Genomic DNA, 23775 nt, shown 5'->3' with positions numbered 1-23775 from the left:
CCTGCACAGCAGAGGATGCAGCTTGGGGAAGCTAGGCAGGGAACGTGGCTGCTCATCACCTGATGCTTTGCAGCCTGAGACCTGATTGGTGGAGAAGGGCTGTATTTTTTTTTCTCCTCCATGCTGCTTTGATTTTTTTTTCCTCCTCTTCTTTAGGGTGTCTGCTGTTTCCTAGCGCTTGCAAGAATCTGGGTAGCAGCGATAGCAGCCGGAGGCAGAGGAGGAGCATCATCCCAGAAGGAGGCAGGGGACTGCATGGGAAGCAGCAGCACCTAGCTGGAGAGACTGCTTTTGCAGCCAAGTTTTTGTGAACCAGAAACCTCACCCCAGCTGTGTGTCTGACACACATTTAATACACAAGGCAGCCACACTAACTTCTTTGCGTCAGAGGTTCCCTGTGGAGAGAGGTAAGGCACTTTTACCTTGTACTCGGAGATGGGGTGTGTGTGTGTGTGTGGTTCTGAGCACCAGACCAGATGCCATGAACTGAGGAGTGCTGAGCCTGGCTGTGACACTGACTCACTGTGTGGCCTTGGGCAAGTCACTTATGTTTCTGTTTCCTCATCTGTTAAATGGGAGCAAGAAATCCCTCCCTCCCAGGGATTAATCGGTCAAGTCTGGTGAAGCGCATGGAGGAAAGGAGGCACTAGGTAAGTGATAATAGAGAGGATGGTGTTTCAGAAGCCCTGAGGCAGGAAAAGCCCCCATATAATAAGACAGTACAGCAGGGGAAGGGAGGTTAAGCAGCCCAGGCAAGGGCCCCATCTGTCAATCTCTCCAAGCCCTGGAATCTGTTCCAAGGGCTTGAGAAGACAGCTGTACCTGTCACGTTGCTTTTCACTGTCCCCAAGGAAACGACCTTCTCCTTTCTTCACGACACAGCTGATCAGAATGGGGAAGATCGGAGAACTTTACCTGGGTTTCCATGAATGGGGGCTAATGTGCCATGCAGCTCTGACAGCCTAAAATCCCATGCTCTTAAAAAGAGCTGCCACCAGAGACCAGATTGGTGTGTCTGTGTGCGTGTGTAAACAGATGTATGTGTGTGTGGGGGGTGTACATATATATGTGTTAATGGGTGTCTGTGAGTGAGTGGGTGTGCTTGCATGATATATGTGAGTATGGAGTACCTGTGAATGGGTGTGTATGTACTGTATGTGCATGGTTGTATAGTGTGTGTGCAAGTATATGGGTGCAGGGTGTGTCTGTATGTATGCTAATGGACGTCTATGCATGAGTTTGATTCATGCATGTGCATGGTTTTCTCTGTGTTTGCATGTATGGACATGCATGTGGAGGTATGTATGGTATGTATGTATAGGGATGTGTTGTATGTATATATGTTTATGGGTAATTGTGAGCAGGTGTATATGTACTTATGTGTACACGGCTGTGAGCGGATGCGTTGATTGCGATATGAGCGGATACATGTGTGTGGTTGTGAGTGTGTGCACGGATGCATAATATGTATGTGCTTGCGGATGGGTGGTTGTGAATATATGTGGCTGAGTGGGTTTGTATGTATGCGTACATGTGTGTTTGTGTGACTGTACTTGTGCATATACAGTTAGAAATGTGGGTGTATGTATGTGGCTGTGCGCACTAATGTGAATTGGTGTGTTTGTATTTGTATGCCTGTCGTTATGTATGTTTCCGTAGGCGTGTGTGTGTGTGTGTGTGTGTGTATACTCAGGTGTTTGAGTGGCTGTGAATGGGTGTGCATCTCCTTGTGTGTACCTGCTTGTGAGTGGGTATGTATGGATCATATGTATGTGCTTGTGCACAGGCAGTGGGGTGTGTGTGCGTGTGTAGGTGGACATGCAGGTGAGTATGTCTGCATGGGGGTGGAAGGGCTGTGAGGAGGGAGGGGTTGCATGCGAGTGGGAGGTTATGAGCTGCACCCTCATACTGCCTGCACTCATCTCTGAGGTTCAGTAACATGCTGCCTTTGGTGACCTTGGCTCCCTACAGCTCAGGTTCTCTAGTTGCTGACAGGCTCTGCTCGGGGAATTACTCTGCCTGCTACAGCCTAGGGGACATAGGGAGCCATTGCTTTCCTGTAGGCAGCCAGTAGAAACCCTAGGTCACCCAGCCAATCTGTTGAACAGCAGGGAGCCCATCTCTTCCAACAGCCTCCTGCTCCATCTCCCTGGTTTGGCTCAGACAGGTGAAAATGGAACTTGCTGTTCTGAGAGAGGGTGAGAGGGCTGGAAGGAGACCGTGTGGGTGGTCGATGTGGGGAGAGGGACTGGAGTTTAAAGGGGCAGAGAAGCAGGGGAACAAGCCAAGGAGGTCAGAATTGTCCCCATCATGAGGCAGGGGTTTGGGACAGGCTGGGTTTGCTTCCCACGTCCCTTCTTTTGAAGTGGCATTCACATCAGAGGTAGGCTGCTAGGCTTTTCTGCATCAGTCCCTGAGGAGACCAGCGCCTCCCACACACATTCTGCTCTTCCCTGGCTGTCTCCATACCCTGCTTTGGATCTGGGCTATAAGCGTGGGAGCTATCTCCCTTGAGTACTGGCCAAGGCTCCTCGTTCCCCTTTAGTCAAGTGGCTTTTAATTTACGAATCAGAGGTTGGAATGGAGCACTCTTTAATGGCGGGGTGGGGTGTGTGTGTGTGAAATGGGCGTGCACAATTACATGAGTGTGTGCATACACGTGTGCACATCTCTGTTTATGTCCCAGTCCAGGTCTTCCTCTGCCTCTGCATAGTGTAGGTAACTCGTTCCTCTGAGCCTGTGTGAGTGTCTCTGCGTGAGTGTGTCTTTGTATATTTCTTTCTCTGAACATGCACAGAGAAGGAGTGACAGCTGCATCTGTGCATTCCTTGGGCTCTCTCTCTGCCTGCATGGGCACCTCCGACATGTGCCTGCCTCTGAGCGTGCAGGGAAATAAAGTGAGAGCTACACAGGTGTGCATATGTATGTGTCTCCATTTCTGTATGTGCCTGTATGTCTTTTTGTACATGCACATTGGCACCTCTCTTTGACCATGTACAAGGATAAGGTGATCACTCAACATGTGTGTGCTTCCATTTGCCCCAGTCCTGTGTGTGCATCCCCATGCATGTCTGCATACACAGAAGCAAGGCAATAGCTTCCCACGTGTGTACCAGCATCTCCCTGAGTATGTGTGTTTTCCTCTCCATTATTGGACATAGATATGTAGTGCTATTCACTCGTGCCTTGCTATATACATGCATGTGTACAGCTCTTTTTCTGTGACAGCTACACACCCAGTTGGGTATGTCGCTCTGGGCAGGGGTCTCTTTATCACTGTTCATGCATGTGCATCCCCATTTGTGTATGTACCTTTTCCCCTGTACATACCTGCATATACTTTCCAGTAACAGAGACCAAGCAATTACTTGCACCTGTGTTTATCTGCATATGCCTGTCGCTGTTCATATATGTGCTTTGCCATACATGTATGCGTCTCTGTCTACTTGTGCATACACAAGCTAAACAATAGCTTTGCATGCATGTCTGATGTGGCTGTCTCTCTGTATGTCTTCATGTCAGTGCACTGCCAGGCATGTTCTCTCTTTGTGCTCACTTCTCTGTATCTGAGCATGCTCCTGTAGGAATCTCTCCTTCTTCACACGCACCTTTTCCTCTCTCCCTCTCTCTGCGGATCGCCACGCATGCCTTCACGCCTCTGCCCGCGTGGGAGATCTGCATGCGTTTATGACTAACTTTGCATGAGCCCATGTGCATCAGACGAGCCAAACAGCCTGCTATGCATTCTTCAAACGCTACTTATTAATTGGCGCTAACAATGGATTGGAACATTATGCCAGTTGCTGCCAGAGACGGATCTGATCTGGCCATCCAAATCCCCTCGTTGATCCCCGTTGCCAAGGTCTGCGTAATAAAAACACATGTACACATTGCACCAAATTTGACCGCAGGGCTGCAGATTAGACTTTGTTTGGTGGCACCCCATGCATGATGAGACCTGTGTATCTTTCCCCTTCCAAAAGCATAGCTTCTCTCTATGCACCACATCAGGGTTCCTCACTGGACCTCTGGACTGTGCTGTGTTACTGCTGGGGAACCCAGGGATGACCCTGCTCAGGGGTACACAGGAATCACACTGCTCACTAGCCCCATGGCCCTAGCTGTGCACTCCCATGCTCCGCAGTGAGAGCTGCTTGTACATTCAGTGCAGGTCAGGACCCGTACTGGAAATGCTGGCTGAGTGGCTTCCAATGGCACTTGGGGCTTCAGGGCATCCAGATCCCTGTGGAGCATTTTCAAAAGCAGAGCAGCAAGCACTTGCTCCTGACAGTATTTTATGCTTTGCTAAGCCCCGCTCGGTACTGAGATGGGTCTCTAGGTTAACCGTGTGCTGACGGCCTCCCTGCATGGCGGTTGGAGAGGCACATTTCACTTCAGCTCATTCATCCAGCCAGCCTCCCTGTCCACCCATTATTGGGCTGTAAGTGCTGTGGGGCAGGGGCCTGGTCAGCTCTGAGCTCTGTGAGGTGCATTGGCCAAGCTCCGCCCAAGTGCATCAACAGGGCACATGGGGGAGTCCAGGGTCTGTTCCCAGACCCCCCTCCCTCCTTTGTCCCAACCACCTCCTGCTCTCTTTCTCTCCATCTGCTCCTGAGCTCCAGGCTCCAAGCCTAACCCAGCCTCCCTCCCGCTCTGTTTGGATTCCTGGCAGTGCTTTCCCCCTAAGAACAGGTTGTGTAGGGAACAGAAGCAGCCACACCAAGGGGCCACAAAGTTTTATCTTTCCTTCACCCCTCGCTTCTGGCTGCCATGCCTTTGCCCCCCTCCCTCCAGATACCAGAGGAAAGAACAGCCAGGCTGAGAAATATCACTCTGGAGCAATTTCTCCCCAAGTTCTTCCTCCTGCATCCTCTGCCACCCTGAACCAGACGGAGCCAAAGGGCTGAGCTTTTAGCCTACCTGATGCAGCTGCTTCGAAGCCAAACTTGATCATCAGGAAGTGCTGAGCTTGCACAAAGAACCTCCTCTCCTTGGACGGTATCATGCTGCAGAGAGATAAGCCTCTCCTAGCAGGAGGTGCTGGAGGAAAATGGCATCAGTGCACTGGATCTGTGAATTTGTACAGAGTTCTCGGTGGACAGCGGTGGCTATTACAAACCCACTGTCCACCACAACTACCTCCCCTTCATTTGCCAGCAGCCTCAGCAGGGAGGCCGAAGACAGAATGCGGCATGGAGGCTGGACTCCCCTCTTGCTCCAGAGAGCCATTGGCATCAGACCTGGAGCCAGAGGGCCTTGCTCCTCCCCAGTGTGGCCAGCCCAGCACATTTCACCAGAGCTAAATTCACTGGAGAGAAGGGAGAAAAAAGCGTCAATAGAGAAAGGAAAAATACTGGTAATGTCTGGGGGTGCTGAGCGAATGGGACCCACGCTGAAGCTGAGCGGGGCTGGAAGGGTGCCAATGAATTGCTCCCTGGAACCTTGCATCAGGCCCTCAGCCACAGTCACAAGACACAGTTCTGTTCTTTAAACCAGGCAGCCTGCTGGCAGGTTGGACTGCAGCTGATTTAAAGGACAGCGTTAATGGCCTGGCCGGATCCCCAAGGATCGGTCTCTGAGCAAACAGCACAGCTGAGACCAGCAGCAGCCGCTGGCTATTTATCAGCAGGTGCTTCACGCTGGGTGGGCCCCCACCCGTGTAGAGCTGTGGCTTTCAGAGCTTTCTGCCCGTACCAGGGTGGTTGGCAGGAGAATCCAGCCAATAGAGATTTGGGGTTGGGGATTATCTCCCATTCAGTCGTTAGCAGCACCATGTCCACAGTGTTCAGAGTAACAGCCGTGTTAGTCTGTCTTTGCAAAAAGAAAAGGAGTACTTGTGGCACCTTAGAGACTAACCAATTTATTTGAGCATGAGCTTTCTTGAGCTACAGCTCACTTCATCGGATGCATACCGTGGAAACTGCAGTAGACATTATATACACACAGAGACCATGAAACAATACCCCCTCCCACACCACTGTCCTGCTGATAATAGCTTATCTAAAGTGATCATCAAGTTGGGCCATTTCCAGCACAAATCCAGGTTTTCTCACCCTCCGCCCCCCCCCCCCCCCACAAACTCACTCTCCTGCTGGTAATAGCCCATCAAAAGTGACCACTCTCTTCACAATGTGTATGATAATCAAGGTGGGCCATTTCCTGCACAAATCCAGGTTCTCTCACCCTCCCACCTCCATACACACACAAACTCACTCTCCTGCTGGTAATAGCTCATCCAAAGTGACTACTCTCCCTACAATGTGCATGGTAATCAAGGTGGGTCATTTCCAGCACAGATCCAGGCTTTCTCCCCCCCCCTTCCCCCGGGGGAACACACACACACATAAACTCACTCTCCTGCTGGCAATAGCTCATCCAAACTGACCACTCTCCAAGTTTAAATCCAAGTTTAACCAGAACGTCTGGGGAGTGGGGGGGGGGGTTAGGAAAAAGCAAAGGGAAATAGGCTACCTTGCATAATGACTTAGCCACTCCCAGTCTCTATTTAAGCCTAAATTAATAGTATCCAATTTGCAAATGAATTCCAATTCAGCAGTTTCTCGCTGGAGTCTGGATTTGAAGTTTTTTTGTTGTAAGATAGTGACCTTCATGTCGATGATTGCGTGACCAGAGAGATTGAAGTGTTCTCCGACTGGTTTATGAATGTTATAATTCTTGACATCTGATTTGTGTCCATTTATTCTTTTACGTAGAGACTGTCCAGTTTGACCAATGTACACGGCAGAGGGGCATTGCTGGCACATGATGGCATATATCACATTGGTGGATGTGCAGGTGAATGAGCCTCTGATAGTGTGGCTGATGTTATTAGGCCCTGTGATGGTGTCCCCTGAATAGATACGTGGGCACAGTTGGCAACGGGCTTTGTTGCAAGGATAGGTTCCTGGGCTAGTGGTTCTGTTGTGTGGTATGTGGTTGTTGGTGAGTATTTGCTTTAGGTTGCGGGGCTGTCTGTAGGCAAGGACTGGCCTGTCTCCCAAGATTTGTGAGAGTGTTGGGTCATCCTTCAGGATAGGTTGTAGATCCTTAATAATACGTTGGAGGGGTTTTAGTTGGGGGCTGAAGGTGACGGCTAATGGCGTTCTGTTATTTTCTTTATTAGGCCTGTCCTGTAGTAGGTGACTTCTGGGAACTCTTCTGGCTCTATCTATCTGTTTCTTCACTTCCGCAGGTGGGTATTGTAAGAAAGCTTGATAGAGATCTTGTAGGTGTTTGTCTCTGTCTGAGGGGTTGGAGCAAATGCGGTTGTATCGCAGAGCTTGGCTGTAGACGATGGATCGTGTGGTGTGGTCAGGGTGAAAGCTGGAGGCATGTAGGTAGGAATAGCGGTCAGTAGGTTTCCGGTATAGGGTGGTGTTTATGTGACCATTGTTTATTAGCACTGTAGTGTCCAGGAAGTGGATCTCTTGTGTGGACTGGACCAGGCTGAGGTTGGTGGTGGGATGGAAATTGTTGAAATCATGGTGGAATTCCTCAAGGGCTTCTTTTCCATGGGTCCAGATGATGAAGATGTCATCAATATAGCGCAAGTAGAGTAGGGGCGTTAGGGGACGAGAGCTGAGGAAGCGTTGTTCTAAATCAGCCATAAAAATGTTGGCATACTGTGGGGCTATGCCACATAGCAGTGCCGCTGATCTGAAGGTATACATTGTCCCCAAATGTAAACTAGTTATGGGTAAGGACAAAGTCACAAAGTTCAGCCACCAGGTTAGCCGTGACATTATCGGGGATAGTGTTCTTGACGGCTTGTAGTCCATCTTTGTGTGGAATGTTGGTGTAGAGGGCTTCTACATCCATAGTGGCCAGGATGGTGTTATCAGGAAGATCACCAATGGATTGAAGTTTCCTCAGGAAGTCAGTGGTGTCTCAAAGGTAGCTGGGAGTGCTCAGGCTGCCACTCCTGTCGCCCGATTGCTCCCGCCCATGTGCATGATGGTTTGGTGTTAGCGCAGGCCCACACTGGGGCTGCTCACCAGGGCTCTGCAAACTGGCAGGTTATTATTGTAGGGTTGCTCACGTGTGTGGTGTATGTTGGTTGGTTGTTACTGTAGATTTGCTCTTGGGCTGTGCACTCTGGTTGGTTGTTACTGTAGGGCTCTTCACAAGTGCTGTGCACACTCAGTTGTTATTGTCGGGTTGCTCATGAGATGTGCATGCTGGTTGGTTGTCGTTGTAGGGGTCTTCAGAAGTGCTGTGCGCACTGGTTGGTTCTTATTCTCAAGTTGCCTTACATACCAGCTGATCATTATTGTAGGGTTGCTTATGAGATGTGCGCACGGGTTGATTGTTATTCTCGAGTTGCTTTGACACTAGTTGGTTATTACTGTAGGGTTGCTAAGCTGATGCCTGGATTCATCTCCTCTCCCCCTCATATTAAAAAAGAGTTCAAGTGGCCCCCCTCAGGTCCTTGTTAACTGTGACACTGACTCTCTAAAAAGTGCGTCACCCAGGTAACAGCCTCCCCCCCCAGCTAGTGCCTGGTGCTGCACAACAACTATGCTCCCTGTGGTTGGATATATTGAGTCATCGCAGGGTTAAATTCTGATGCACTGAATTCTGAGAAATGGCAACAAAACGTGAAGGTGTGGGCTGTTCATGTGGCAGCTATAAATAAAAGCACCTGCTTCCCAAACACAAAGGAGCCACCACGGCAGGGGGGGAAGAGAAGAAAGACGATTAGGGAAATTTGACACGAAACAAACTGTGATCCTGCTGCAGGAGCTGGTGCCCGTGTGAGAGAGCAGGGGGTGGGCGGAGGGGAGAGATGGAGCGGGGCGGGGAAGAGAAAAGAGAAACATTTGCAAATCCGTCCTTCTAAAGGCCGTGTAGCATCCCTGGGAGAGTAGATGCTGGCCTTGCTAATGGAAGAAACACCAAGGGATCTTTAATGGCCACAGCAGCTTAGTTAGAGCTTGATTTTACTTCTCATCGGAAAGCAGCTTTTCAATACTGACTCCAAACATCCTATGTCGACTTGCCAGCACCACTTTTGTTCACTCAGCAGCTCTCCCACCCAAGCACTGACCAGGCCCCAGCCTCCTTAGCTGGGGAGGGCTCAGCCACAGGCACTAAGAGCAAAGGGAAGGTGAATTAGGCCTTTTAGCTGCTCGTGATTCACCCAGTGCCCCTCCCCATGGGAGCACAGGCGATCAGACCTGTTCTCTCCAGATAAAAGCCTCACCCTTTGAAACTGATTGCACAGTTGTTTCCAAAGGAGCCAGAGCAACATGAAGTGAATGCAAAACTCACCAGGGCCAACTCAGCGTGCCCGACCTCAGCCAATAATACCTCTGTCCCCTTTCATCTGAGAATCAATCTCAAAGCACTTTACAAATATCAATGGGCAATGGATGGGGAAGTGACTTGCCTAAGATCAAACAACAAATCAGTGGCAGGGTAGAGTCCAGAATCAAGCCCAGAGGCCTCAGTGCTGGCTGGGCCTTGGGCATAAAAGCAGCTTTCCCTGTAGCACAAACAGCTGGTGCGGGAGAACATTTACATGTAATTATACATTTCCCCAAATCTAAGTCCTATGTTGTTGTTTTTCTTCCGCCCCCCCCTTCCCTCCCCACATTAAGCAAATATAGTGCCATCCCTTTAAAGAGAAACACCTAGATTATAAGGGTTGCTTCTTGACAGGGCACCTTCCCCTCGGCCCAGGGAGTGCTGCAGGGGAAGAGCACCCATGCCTCCCCAAGTCACATCTCCCCACCACCACCATCTGTGCCAAGCGGGTGGAAGTGAAATCTCTCCTGATTTATACCTCTGTGTGTGAGCTTAGAGTCTCATGCCTAGTTCCTCCTTATGGAAAAAACTCCTCTCAGGCCTCATAATGCTACAAGGAACGTCAGCTTCTGCCCAGCCCTAGGCTGTCTTGCCTTTTGCTTCTTAAATAATCCCTACATCAAAGCTGCTGGCATCCATGAAGGTCACAGACTTGGGTACACTGCAAATGAAAGAGGCGTGGAAGAAATAATGTCATGCAACCACTCCAGACACCACACGTTGGCCCAGAGCTCATAGTGCTGAGCAGATGCTGGGTGCTGGGCTTTTCTGAACACGGGGCTCCCAGGGTCACCATGGGGGCTGCTGGGGGCTGAGTGCATTTGGGAAATCTGTTTGCACGCATGCTGAATGCCGGGTGAAATTCTGCCCATGCACCACTCAGGTTCCACGTACACCCCAAAGCTGCCTTTTGGCGGCCATCAGTAGCTAGTAATACTAGCAGAACCCACCTCGTGCAGGGCTTGTAGCCAGAGCGAACCTCCAATTCACCAGGTGCCCTTTTTACACATAGAGCACACACTTACGCTGCGTGAGCGCACACACATTACACCCATGCCACATGTACCCATGGGTCCTGCCTACTACACACACACGCGCACGTGACAGGGGAGCCCGCTACCTCTGCTCACACACCACCTGTACTTTGTACGCACATGTTCCAAACATACCACCTACACAACCAAAACACACCTTCCTCGACAGTATCTGCATTCTTTGCACATACATGCACCTTGCATGCCCCGCATACGCTGTTTACTTTCCCTGGCCTGATCCATGCACAACACGCTGCGTGCATGTGCAAGGAACCCCCACTTCCCCTGTAACTGCAGCATATGGCCATCTGCCATTGCACCCTGCCCCCTGTACAACAACAGCAATCAACCTGCTTTAAGCACAGTGGGAAGCAGTGCCTGAAATGACAAAGGCCAGGATGTTAAAACTGGGGGTTACCCAGATACCACACCGATCCCCCTCTTGGCATTCTCACATCTTCTCTAGCTCCTGGCATGCACAGCCTCCAACCCCTCCCTGCCTGCAATTCTTTTCCTTCCAAAACAAAAAAAACCCCTCAAATCCCTCCTCCTTTTGCGTCTGTTGGCCCAGAGCCCCTTCCCTCCCCAGCACCATCTGCTCTGAATCTGTCCCGTTCAAGGCTTGCGATGTACTTGCTGGCACCAACACCTGCAAGGTGCCGGCTGCTTTGTCAAACCTCCGTGTGGGCTGACACCCGCTCTTCAGCTGGCGCCATGGATTCAGATGGAATTAATTAGGGCTCCGATGAGAGGGGCACATACATGGGGAAACGAAGCGAGAGAATGACAGAAGCTGGGGAATCGCTGCCTGAGTTGCCGCTCTTTGGGAAGGGCTATTCTCTGTGTTATTATTTGTATTCCAGTAGCTCCAACCGAGATCATTGCCCATCATGCTGGGCCCTGCACGGCCACAGGATCAGAGACAGCCCTTGCCCCAAAGAGCTCACACTTTAGACAGATGAGGCCCGCCAAGGAAGTGTCAGTGGCCCCCTTTTACAGTAAGGGAATTTAAGCACAGAGCGGTGAGGGGTCAGTTTTTCAAGGGCTCACCACCCACAGCGGGGGCCAGATTTTTCCATAGCGCTCAACACAGCGTGTGCTGCCAGTCTGGTGCCTATCGAGGGTGGACACACAGCACAGTCTCTTTGGAAATCGGACAGTAAGCAACACATGCAAAGCGCTGAGGGAGTCCAGAAATGGAATCCAGTTCCTCCCAAGTCCTGGGCCAGTGCATTAACAACAAGGTCAGCCTTCCTCTACAGCTGGGCCGTGCTCAGCCATTCCCAGGTTGGCCTCCTAGCCATGCAAGCTCCCATGCCTCCCAAGTCACAGCTCTTCCGCCTCACCCCCCCCCCCCCTTCATTTAGGGCCAGCATTTTCACTCCCCATCGGCAGAGTTGTGCCCACAGAAGCTGCGTGTGCATCCAGATAGCTGTGTAAACATACACCTCCATGGAGTACTCTCTCTCCAGTGCTGGCAGAGGGGCTGCCTCAGAGCACCCCCCAGATTCTCACATCGGGGATGGGAAGCTGCAATGGAGTCCCATGCTGGGTCAGGGGGTTCTGCCCTGGGGCCAGGCTGTGGGCTGGAGGCTAAACCCACTCTGGTGAAGGGAAGTCTGTCCATTGACTCTAATGGGCTCTGGATCTGGTCATGAGGCCAATTGATTTTATGGCCTCTACCCCTTGGTTTCCCGTCACCGTACTGATCCCCTCATTGTGCCATAGGAGCCAGGCGGGTTGGACCATGGAGCTGCTCTCCACCCCCCGCAGCATCGAGATCAACAACATCACATGTGACTCGTTCCGGATCTCCTGGGCCATGGACGGGGGAGACCTGGAGCGAGTCACCCACTACTTCATCGACCTCAACAAGAAGGAGAACAAGAACTCCAACAAATTCAAACACAGGGTGAGCAAGGGGTGGGGCGGCCCAGTGGGGGTGGGGGTAGGGAAAAATGTGGTCAGCGACTGGATGCTTGTGGCCACCCTCAGCCAACGATTGTTCTCCGAGTACTCAGCCCAGCGCTGAGTCACTCCCCGTGTAACCCATCAGCTGCCATCTCTTCCTCCAGCTGTGTATCTGCATCCCAGATGCCTCCATACTGGGTCCCTTTGCTGGCAGCTTCAGTGGAGGACCCAAGGAGTGCATGTCCTATGGAGCATGGAAGGAGTCCCTTCGGGGTAGGGACTGGGTTCATGGGTGGGGACAACATGTGGGGGGGCACTGTGCCTGCTGCTGTGGGTAACTAGAAGAGTCAGGTTCAAATCCAGGTCCCACTGATGTCAAAATCCTTCAGTGGGAGGAGGATTTGGATCTCAGCCCCTCGGACTCTCAGCCCACTAGTGTCACCAGCCCGAAATGCCTGAGCCAGGCTTTAATGGAAAAAGAACCTCCTTTCCCCACCCAACTCTACTGTGAAGTTAAAAAGTTTTGCCTAGGAGAGTTGATACCAGGGGACCAGAGCCCTGGGAGACTTGGGGCCTGTTCCCGTGAACCAGGGTGGGGATGGGTGAGGAAGTAGCTGTACCCCCCAAATCAGCATGGAGAAGAGTGCTAAACCTACCCTCCAATGCAGAAGCAGAGGAGATGTGGAGTGAATAACTCACTCTTCCTTCTCCCTCTGGAACAGAGTCACTAATTCAGGATCCTTTTAGCAGGATGGTTACCATGGTGATGCTATTTAATGTTAAACATTATTTTTTTCCCCTCCCCAGTAATAAGCATCTTTTTCCCCCACGTCTCCTGACTCTTCAGCATTTGCCGTTGCCACAGAAACAGCACTGCGCTGCACTGATGCTTTTGTGGCCTACTGACACGGCAATTTATTCCTTAAAACAAAGGTTTTCAGGACACCTCAGAGCTTGTTTGGCTGTTTCCAGGGCTCTGTGAGATTTCTTTGCCCATCTCGTGTGCAGGAGGGGTTGGGCACAACTCTGGCCGGGTGGGGTGGGAGGTATATTGGCACCTGAGTGGTGCAACACAGAAGGCACCATCTCAGACATTGCTCAAACAGAAAAAGAATGAGTGTTCCATAGGACGGAATACTATGTTAATGGATACCGCAGCATTCTGCAGTAACACGTACTACAGTATTCCACAGTGACCAATGCTATGGCAATAATGACAACAATGTTCTGCAATATCAAGTACTGCAATATTCCACTGCAATGAGTCAATAGATACTACATATTCTGCAGTAACAGGTACAACAACAGTAAATACCATGGTAATAAATTATTCTGCAATAACAAGCACCAGAGTATTCCACAGATATTAATACCATGCTAATGAATATTAGAATACTTTGCAGTAACAGATATGACAGTATTCCACTTCAGTAGATACTATGGCAACAAATACTACAGTAACAGATATTAGTAACAGTGCTCCTCTGCAGTGTACTACAGTAACCAGTGCGAGGGTGATGCTAGGCAGCAGTGGTATTCTATTATAGTGAATTCGACAGCATTCTCGGTCAGTCTATGCTATTTAAGAGCAACATATTAATAGTGACAGTTGTTTTAGAGTAGTGGCCACTGCAGCAATATACCAGACAGTTTTCCACGCCAGTAGGTCATGCAGCTTACTGTACAGCAGATTGTGGAGCCATGGCTGTTGTCATTGTAATAGACTAGGATTGTTTTTAAGAAGGGTGTTCCCAAGGTCTCCATGACCTGCCTCTCTGTTCCTCATGGGCAGGCACGGGCTCTTTTACAAGCATGTACTTCCAGTTTAGCCAAGCTGCTGAAGGGTCTTGCCAGATCAGCCTTGTGCAATGCTCTGAGGCTATTCCTGGATGGGTGCTGTATTTCCCAGGGCCTGGGTGTCATGCTCCTTGTGGGAGGAGGCTTTGTGGTGCGGAGGGGATCACTAGCTACACTGCTTCGATCCCAAGCCTGGTTTATTTTTGCATGGCTCTTGCCCTTGAACAGGATGTGCCCACCAAGCTGGTCGCCAAGGCAGTCCCACTGCCCATGACTGTGAGGGGCCACTGGTTCCTGAGCCCCAGGACAGAGTACAGCGTGGCCGTGCAGACAGCGGTGAAGCAGAGTGATGGGGAGTACCTGGTGTCCGGCTGGAGCGAGACCGTGGAGTTCTGCACGGGGGGTGAGTGTGCCCTGCATGTGCAATAGCTGGTAGCGGCACCTCAGCCACATGGTCCGTGCCCAGCTGGCTCAGACTGTGATGAGCCCCTCTGGCCCATCCTCGGGAGGGAATCTCCAGCCTGCTGCACCACAGAGGGGCATTGGTTCTCAGAGCTGAGTTCACTGTGGACCCACGTTGGATCTGCCCTGGGGAGAAAAACACTCTGTCATGTTATACCGCTTATGCAAGGTCTGGGGAGTTCATGCTGCTTGTGCGAGCCCTGGTGGGGCTGGGGGGGTGGGAGTGGTTCACGCTACTTGAATATTAAACAAGAACTGAGCTGTCCATGGGTTGCCCCCATGGGGCTCCAGCCTCTTTGTGTAGCCATTTTTCTTAGCCAGCGACTGCTCCCTAATGGGCCTGCTGCCAAGTCTGAGGGGGCTGGCACAGACCAGCTGCCACCAGCACGGTGCCCACAAGTAGATTTCCTTTCTTCTGCATTAGCTGGGGTGGGGGCAGAGGGGGGAACTGTTGCTCCCCTGCTCTGCTCTCACACAGGTTGGAGCCCCCCACAGCCTTTCCACTGACCCCCCACCCCAATTCCATAGTGACAGTCAACAGAGGGAGGCTTTGTGTGTGCCCCTGCCCGTCCCCCGTCCCCTCCCAGGGAGCGCTCTGTTCCCCAACAATCCCCGGTCCTCTCAGCGCCTCGAGGCAATGGTGCTACTAAGCAGGGGCGTCCTGTGCAGTCAAAGACCCCCTGCCCCTGGGGCAGGAGCCTATTTGCAGGCTGTGGGTGTTCTGGTGAAGGGGTGAGGGGAAAGGGGACAGAAGAGGGGGATGGGTGCAGGGCAGCCCAAGAGGGGAGGGAGCGTCCTGGGCTAAAGGCATATAAAAAAACCAAGAGCAGTGGGAGCTGCTGACTCTGGGGCAGAACAGAGGCTGACAGGAAAGCGGTGTGGGGTGAGCCCTGTCTTGTGGAGCAACAGTGGAAGAGTGGGAGGCTTAGGGTGTGGGAGCCAGTCGCACCCTGAGGGGGAAGCAAAGGGAGGGGGAGCTGGCTGCTGCCAGCTAGGGGAAAGGGTGGGAACCGTTTGTGAAGGCAGGGGAGGGAATAAACAAGGGGAGGGGGGAGCTCGCTGCAGCCATCCGAGGGAGGCAGAAAGGTGGGAATGGGGAGGGGGAGCTGTCTGGTTGCCATGGGTGCAGAGGGGGAGCCAGCTGTCTGGAGGGGACGGGGAGGGGCCTGGCAGGTTGCACAGGGGTGGGTAGGAGGGGAGCTGGCTGCACTGATGGCGAATGTCTCCCTCCCCCTTGCAGACTATGCCAAGGAGCACCTGGCCCAGCTGCAGGAGAAGGCTGAGCTCATTGCGGGCAGGATGCTCAGATTCTCTGTCTTCTATAGGAACCAGCACAAGGAATATTTCCAGCACGTCAGGTAACACCCCCTACCCGCACAGGCTCCCCTTGCAGGGCTGGAACACACACCCAGCCTAGCAAATGCAGGGAGCCTGGGGGGAGAAGCATCATCTCCAGGAGATATTTTCCTGACCTAGAATGAGAGGGCACAAAGAACACAGAGCTGGGACTGCAAGGCTGGTCTCCCCTCTGGCCCTGTCCTGTCCCAGACCTATCTGCACCCGCTCTAAAGTAAAACCGATTTCAAACACACTCCCCGAGCTGGGAATAGAACCCAGGAGTCCTGATGCCTAGTCCCCTGTTTTAACCCATAGACCCCACCCCACTCTCGAAGCTGGGAATAGAACCCCGGAGTCCTGACTCCAGTCTCACCCCCTGCTCTAACCACTAGTCTCCCAACACAAGCTTGTGTTCTACGCACACCAGCAAATAGTATCCGAACCCGGATTTCAGTGGGGCGTGCTGGGGTAACCCTGAGGAGCAGCTAGTCTCTAGTGCGGCAGATGGAGAACAAGAGCCATACCCCCTCCACTGGGCTGACAGGCTGCGGCTCACTCTTTCTCCCCCTGCCTCTCAGGATGCATTGTGGGAACATGATGAAGCCCTCCCTGAAGGACAACAGCGGGAGCCATGGCTCACCCACCAGCGGCATGCTGCACGGGATCTTCTTCAGCTGCAACACCGAGTTCAACACAGGCCAGCCCCCCCAGGACTCACCCTACGGCCGCTACCGCTTCCAGATCCCCGCCCAGCGCCTCTTCAGCCCCAACACCAACCTCTACTTTGCGGACTTCTACTGCATGTACACCGCCTACCACTACGTCGTCCTGGTGCTGGCCCCCAAGGGCTCCCCGGGAGACCACTTCTGCCGGGAGCGCCTGCCCCAGCTGGACATTTCCTGCAACAAGTTCCTGACCTGCTGCATGGAGGACGGCGAGCTGGTCTATCACCATGCCCAGGACATCATCCTGGAGGTCATATACACCGAGCCCGTTGACCTCAGCGTGGGTGTACTGGGAGAGATCAGCGGCCACCAACTCATGAGCCTCTCCACTGCTGATGCCAAAAAGGACCCCAGCTGCAAGACGTGCAATATCAGCGTGGGGCGCTAGTGACTTGAGGGGGAGCTGGAGGGGATGCATGTGTGGGGAGGCATGCATGAGGCAGGACTGGACTAACCTGAGGCTCTCTGCAATGGACGTGGTCTGGGATGGGGCCGGGGTGGAAACCGGGATGGGAGTTGTGGCTGGAGTGAGCGTGGACTGTGGATTTCCAATCTCGCTGTCCAATGTAAATATGGACTTGACAGGATCCCGGCCCTAGTGGGAGAGGACCACTCAGATGGGATCTTGGCCTCCGTTGACTCCTGCAGACAAACCTCTGTCAGTTTGGGAAGGGAAACACCTGAGCTGGCTGCTAATCTGATTCACGCCAAGATGGAAAGACCCGCCCCCTTCTGCACTTGCCCTACTGGGGAGTGTGAGCGCCATCCCCCTCGGAACCCAGCTGCCCATTCATTGCCATTTTCAAGTTGGAAAGAACAGGAGCTTTGGGTTAATTTGGAAAGATTGTCACCAGGGGAACCCGGAGCTCTTCTACCTCTGATATGAGCTCCCCTTCTCCTAGGTCTGCCCCTTCAGCCCTCCCTCACCCTGTCAATTCAATGAGCCCCTCCCTTTCCGCTACTCCCCTGAACCCTGCCCTTTGCTAAGTGCTCAGTCAACTCCTACTTTGCCCAGGTGGGCTAGCTCTTCACCTACCACCTGATTCCCACCTGGGGAGCCCTGAAGGGTCTGTCACACTGCAGCTGGGAGCCAGACTCCTAACCCAGGAGATAGATTTGCACGGGGCGGGGCTTGTGAGCCCAGCATGCACTTAGCCACCTAGCCCAGGTTTGGGCCTTAGCTGAGATGGCCAGCTGTGAAACTAGAGCCTGCTCTTTCCTCCTGGTTGGGGGACTCAGTTACTGGGGGCTTGGCAGGCTCAGGAAAGAGCATACAGCTACCCCACCCTCAGCTCCCTCCATCTCGGCTCTGTCTCAGCCCCAGGTTGTCATGGAGCTTCTTGCTTCACAGCCTTTATTTACCTGGTTAAGCGCCCTGTGGGATGGGCGAGCGGCCCCATTGCAGGTCCTGACAGGCCCCGTGGCACTCCTGGGGTGTGTTGGAATTCCTGGGGGTGGCTGCAGCGTGAATGTACCTGCTCCCCTGTCTCAGCTGGAGCCTAGCCCTGCCCATGAGCCCCCCCCACCCCCCCCGCCCGGCTTGGTGGGGAGAGGAATGCAGTCTTCCTGGTTGCAACTTGAGTCAGGTCCTGGAGTGACCTGCCAGCTTCTGGGGTGAGGAGCAATTTCTGCCTCTCTTCCTTTTGTCCCCCTTGCCCACTCCCACCTCCAAGCATGGCTCTCCCCTGGCCTCCCGCCACTGGGCACCATGGAACCAGGCTGATCAGAGTGCTGGGTCTCCTTGTTACTACCATGTCCCTCGGGCATGATCTGCCTGCTATGCTACGGCTGCTGATGTGTTGCCCCAAGAGGGGTCTTGAGGGCTGAGTTTTTCTCCAGGTGATGGGAGAAAAGAGGCTTGGCTAGATCCCAAGGCATTCACAGCAGAGCCCCATCCTTGCTTCAACCTAACTTGCCCATCACTTGAGGCAGCCTGAGCCTAGCAGAACTTCCTTAAGCTCCTGCCCCAGGCCCACCCTGCTCCCCACACCAGCCACCTCCTCCCAAGGCTGGGCCTCTCTCCCTCCTCTTTATAAATAGTGCTGGGCTTTCTGTGCTATGTGAAAACTTTAGCTTTCCAGGGGAGTCTGTTGGCACCCAGTCCGCCCGAACGTGTGGCGTGAGGCCCCTGTCAGCCTTCTAGCCGTGCCTGCGAGCTGCCCTTGGCCCCGAGACAGGACAGGATGTGGGGGCATCTCCTAAGTTGGAAGAGAGATGCAGAGTCTACCCTTTCACCACAGCCTGCTGCAGTTTGAGGCCAGGGCCTGAAGGACAGAGGCAACAGGGATGTTCTGTTTGGAAAGGTTTTTCGGCATCTGGAAATCAGATAAGACCCACGGAGGAGCTTGTGGGCATCCAAAGCAGCAGGTCCAAGCAAATGAACTGAGGACTCTGCTACCAACAGCTGGAAGATGTTCAGCGTCCCCGAGCTCTGATTGCTATCCCCTTCACCAGCAGGGGGTTTGAACCTTGGAACCATCAGCTTTAAAAGCCTGAGCTGCTACTGTGTGAGTTAAAGGAGCACGTCACCCTGCGAGCAGCAAAAGTAGTAGATTCACAAACAGATTTCATGTAGACCAGCCACTAGCAGCAGATAAAGATCCTATAGGCACCTGGTGAGCAGTCATATTCTATACCCGGCATGTCCCCGGCTGCCCAGAGAAACAGAGCAGGGCATTTATTATCAAGCAGTCACCCTTAAAAGGAGAGGGAAATTTCCAGCCCTGGCCATTGCTCCAGGAAGGGAGGCCCGGCTCTGGTGAGCACAGTCGTGTTTTCATTCTTAGTGGCATTTGGGGTGCTTGAGCATCCAGCTGTGCAGTGTTTGCTGTGTGCCCTCGCTGTGTTGGGCTGTTAGCGCTGCAGCTGGGAAGCGATAAGGACCTTGACTTTTTTTACACTAGCTTTTGATTGCCCCTCGTACCGCAAAATCCAGCCATGCCAACTGGAAAAACCCCAGTCATCCACTGGGATGTGGCTTGTGCAGAGGTAGTGCGCGGTTTCCTGGCTGGTCTTTGGCCTGCGTGCTGATCCTGACACAGAGGTCCCAAAGGCTGCTGCATCGTCGGAAGCGCCTCCAAGCAATAAAGTTGATAGATCACTCCCACAGAGGCCACAGGATTGGCAGTGACTTTTGTGTCATTGCTCATGGCCACGTGGGAATTGAGGTAATATCCTGGAGATGGGTACAGGCAGGGAGTGGTAGGTGTGATAGTCAGCCTTCCTGGGGGACAGGCGGAGGAGGGTGGTGGTGACTAAGGGTGTGTCCACAGTGGGATGAAAGATCCATGGCACAGCTCTGGCTGGGTTGGGTCAGCTGCCGCAGGCTTGCCGGGCTCAGGCTGTGGGGCTATAAAATTGCAATATAAACATTCGAGCTCACCCAGGCTGACGAGCGGGGTGGGTCTCAGAGCCTGGGCTCCAGCCCGAGCCGGAACATCTCCACTGCAATTTGTAGCCCTGCAGCCCGAGCCCGAGTCAGCTGACCTGGGCTCTGAGACCCAGTGCCATGGGTTTTTTATTGCAGTGTAGACATAACTGGAGAGTCTTCCCTGGAGACAGGAGGAGGAGGGGGTTGGTGACAATCGGCCTTTCCTAGAGACAGCTGGACGGGGGAGGTGGTGAGTGGGATTGACAATTTCTCTAGAGATCGGAGGAGGAGGTGTGTGGCACAGCTGACTGTGAACTCATTGAATCAGTGGGTGCAATTCAGAGGTGTTGTGTAAGGGGGTTGTAAGTTGCCCATTGGCCGATGCGTGTGACAGTCAGGGAGTCGAGGCTGGTGTAACGCACACTATGGGGCAGCAGGTTGATTGAATTTAGACTGTTTCTAGCCTGACATAGGTGCCCCCATGAGACCAGGAGGGGAGAGTCAGGATCTCCTTGTTGCTCTGGCTGGGAGGGTGTCCACAAGGGGGGAGTGGATCTCTATTTGGGAGCGTCTTGTTGTCCCTTTAAAGACGACGCAGGCTAGATTTCCCTTTCCGCAGCATCAGCGTGGGAGCCAGAAGAGGCCACATCGGTTCTGAGAGACTCCATCCCCCTTTGCCCTCTGTGCCCCGCCCGTGGCTGAGAACCGCAGCATGGCGCTTGTGCGGTAGCGGCCGCACCGTCCCTGGCCTGATGTGGTGCTTTCCCAGGCTCTGTGTATGATGCACGCTGTAAAGAAAACCCCTTACAAACCTGTGCTGTGCTGACAGTATGTATCAATAAACTAACAACCTGTGTGCAGCCCAGCCTGCTGCTTGCATTGGCGTCTTGGGGCAGCGGGGTGTGTGTGTGTGGGGGGGGGGGGGATGTGTGCCATGGAGGTGATCCAATCTCAAGGAAAGGGCTTCTATATACGGCTGTGTGTGGGGCAGTGGGAAACTTAGGGGTGGGGCTGCAGTGGCTGGTCCATTGCTGAAGCTCTCCCAATGGAACGGAGCCTGAAATATCTTCTACGGTCAAAAGGAAGAAAAGTTTAAAAACGGATGAGGTTGCAATGGTGAACATAGAGTCCCCACCCCACCCCAGCAACCATGACCTGTTAATTAACTCTGCTACCTGACCTCCTGCCTGGCCTCAAGATATCCTCTAGCTCAATAACCTCTGGGCATTCCCCCATGGAGGCCTCTCTGTACAGCTGGGGTGCTCCTGGGGTGGCTAACATGGCTTCCCTGTTTCCTTTTGGGGTCCTCCGTCGTGAAGGTCTTCCTGAGCAGACTCGTGTCGAGCTATCAAATTGGCTTCTCCCTGTCCCACCTGCTGATGCTTCAAAACATGGGGATCAGTATAGGACCCTGAATAAATAGGCCCCCATGGAACATACCACCTAAGGAGGAATAGACCGTGGTTGCTACCACCACAGTTGGATGGAGTCTTGAGGGGACATTAATGATCTTGTGAGCCAGATCAGAGCAACCTCCGTATGACACTAACAGGGCCACGTTTGGGTGACTTTGCTCTGGCTTTAAGCCATGACATTATGGGGTCATGACACAGCAGGACTAGCCTGCAGGATGAATTAGGAATTCTACCCTGCTTTCAAGAATTGCTACACGATTCCACAGTCATTGATACTGCAGTATTCCACAGAAACAGACCCGACCACACAGCTCAACAGTATTTAATATCACAGTACTAAAAAACAAAACAATGGTCAACAGAAATGAATGCTACACTATCCTACAGTAAATAATATTACAGAATTTCAAAGAGCATATCACTGCTCAGCAGTAATTAATACTACAGTAACAAAAAACACAACAGTATCCTATAGTAATGACCCCAAGCACAATAGCTTTATAAAAGAGTTTCTACTAGGCTAAATCCTACAATCCGTACTCTATGCTTGACTTTGCCTGAGTAAGAACTGTGGAGTATGGCCCACCCTACTTGGCGTTATCACTACAGAAGACTGCAGTATTTCTCCCTGTAAGGGTGGAGAGGATCTTGCAGCCCATTGGGTCCATTCCCCTCCTCCCCATCTGCCCTGTGGTGACTCGAATGCTGCTCACAGACTGGCCACTCACTTTGCAATGGGGTCTGCAGAGTTTGGCTAATGTTCTGCTTTTGGAACTGGGCACAAAGTCCCTGATCTCCAAAGGTATTTAGGCACCTTACTCTCATGGGAATTAGGTGCCTAAGTACCTTTGAGGATCAGTGCACAAAGTGCCTGCAAACCAGAGGAAAAGAGTTTGCAATGAACACAAACAAAGCAGCAAGAGGTTCCGGATTTGGAACACAGAAGTCACTACTTCACAGCAGCTCAGAAATCAGTCTAGTCTGGAATTCGGTCTCCTGCTGCATTGACTAGAACATGGGTGCATCTAGTCTGGTCTCCAACTGCACCAGTATCCTGTCTCGATCTACACAGAGATCCCATGCCCTCTCTCTTGGTCTCCATCTGAATCTAGTTTGGGGTCTCCATCTGCATTGAGATAGCACAGAATCCTGCCTCCAGGTGTACTGGGACACTAATGGTCCATCTAGACTGGTGTCCTGTCTGTTATCAGTAGGAAATTCCAGATACTTCAGGGGTGGTGAAAAAATAAATAAAAGCTTCACTCATGCAGAGCTTTCTAAACCGTGACAGTTTAAATGCCTCTGATTTCATAGATGTTGCCAGTGAGACATTTTAAATTACTCATCTAAAATGCTGCAAAATCCATCTCCACAAGAGCAAGGCGCTTCAGGAGCTGCCTGGCAATTAATCCAGAATGAGTGAGGCTTGGCACATCTGCATCATGCACCTGGCCAACTGTGCAGTACAATGCTAGGCAGGGGTGAGAGTGCAGGGTCCCTCCTGGCCCCCGGCCGGTGGGCAGCCTGTGCAGGGGAGCATGAGAGTTGATGGCCCACGTAATTTTTATCCCAGCAAGTGTCACTGCAGATGTCATTCTTCTTTATGCCAGAATCTGTTGTTATTAAAAAGAAAAGGAGTACTTGTGGCACCTTAGAGATTAACAAATTTATTTGAGCACAAGCTTTTGTGAGCTACAGCTCACTTCATCGGATGCATTCAGTGGAAAATACAGTGGGGAGATTTATATACATAGAGAACATGAAGCAATAGGTGTTACCATACACACTGTAACGAGAGTGATCACTTAAGGTGAGATATTACCAGCAGGAGAGTGGGGTGGAAAAAACCTTTTGTAGTGATAGTCAAGGTGGGCCATTTCCAGCAGTTGACAAGAACGTCTGAGGAACAGTGGGGAGTGGAGGGGGGGAATAAACATGGGGAAAAAGTTTTACGTTGTGTAATGACCCATCCACTCCCAGTCTCTATTCAAGCCTAAGTTAATTGTATCCAGTTTGCAAATTAATTCCAATTCAGCAGTCTCTCGTTGGAGTCTGTTTTTGAAGTTTTTTTATTGAAGAATTGCCACTTTTAGGTCTGTAATCGAGTGACCAGAGAGATTGAAGTGTTCTCCAACTGGTTTTTGAATGTTATAATTCTTGACATCTGATTTGTGTCCATTTGTTCTTTTACATAGAGACCGTCCAGTTTGACCAATGTACGTGGCAGAGGGGCATTGCTGGCACATGATGGCATATATCACATTGGTAGATGTGCAGGTGAATGAGCCTCTGATAGTGTGGCTGATGTGATTAGGCCCTACGATGGTGTCCCCTGAATAGATATGTGGACACAGTTGGTAATGGGCTTTGTTGCAAGGATAGGTTCCTGGGTTAGCGGGTTCTGTTGTGTGGTGTGT

The 23775-nt window shown here is 52.1% G+C and overlaps 1 protein-coding gene across 2 annotated transcripts; it reads left to right on the top strand.

Moving 5' to 3' along the window:
* Positions 1-140: 140 nt before the first annotated feature.
* Positions 141-20808, top strand: PHYHIP (phytanoyl-CoA 2-hydroxylase interacting protein). Of its 2 annotated transcripts, none has more exons than XM_084614921.1 (5): positions 141-407; positions 12069-12252; positions 14277-14451; positions 15751-15868; positions 16427-20808. In XM_084614921.1, exons 2-5 carry the CDS (start codon positions 12088-12090, stop codon positions 16959-16961), a joined length of 993 nt encoding a protein of 330 aa, XP_084471047.1. In that variant the 5' UTR covers positions 141-407; positions 12069-12087; the 3' UTR covers positions 16962-20808. The 2 variants fall into 2 exon arrangements, with proteins under 2 accessions (XP_084471047.1, XP_084471048.1); XM_084614922.1 differs by lacking the exon at positions 141-407 and adding an exon at positions 492-650.
* Positions 20809-23775: the final 2967 nt, after the last annotated feature.

This window comes from Lepidochelys olivacea, assembly GCF_965140295.1.
Source record: "Lepidochelys olivacea isolate rLepOli2 genome assembly, chromosome: 26".
Classification (NCBI taxonomy): domain Eukaryota; kingdom Metazoa; phylum Chordata; order Testudines; family Cheloniidae; genus Lepidochelys; species Lepidochelys olivacea.
Note: the sequence above shows the minus strand (reverse complement) of the source record. Positions and strands in the feature narration are given on the sequence as shown.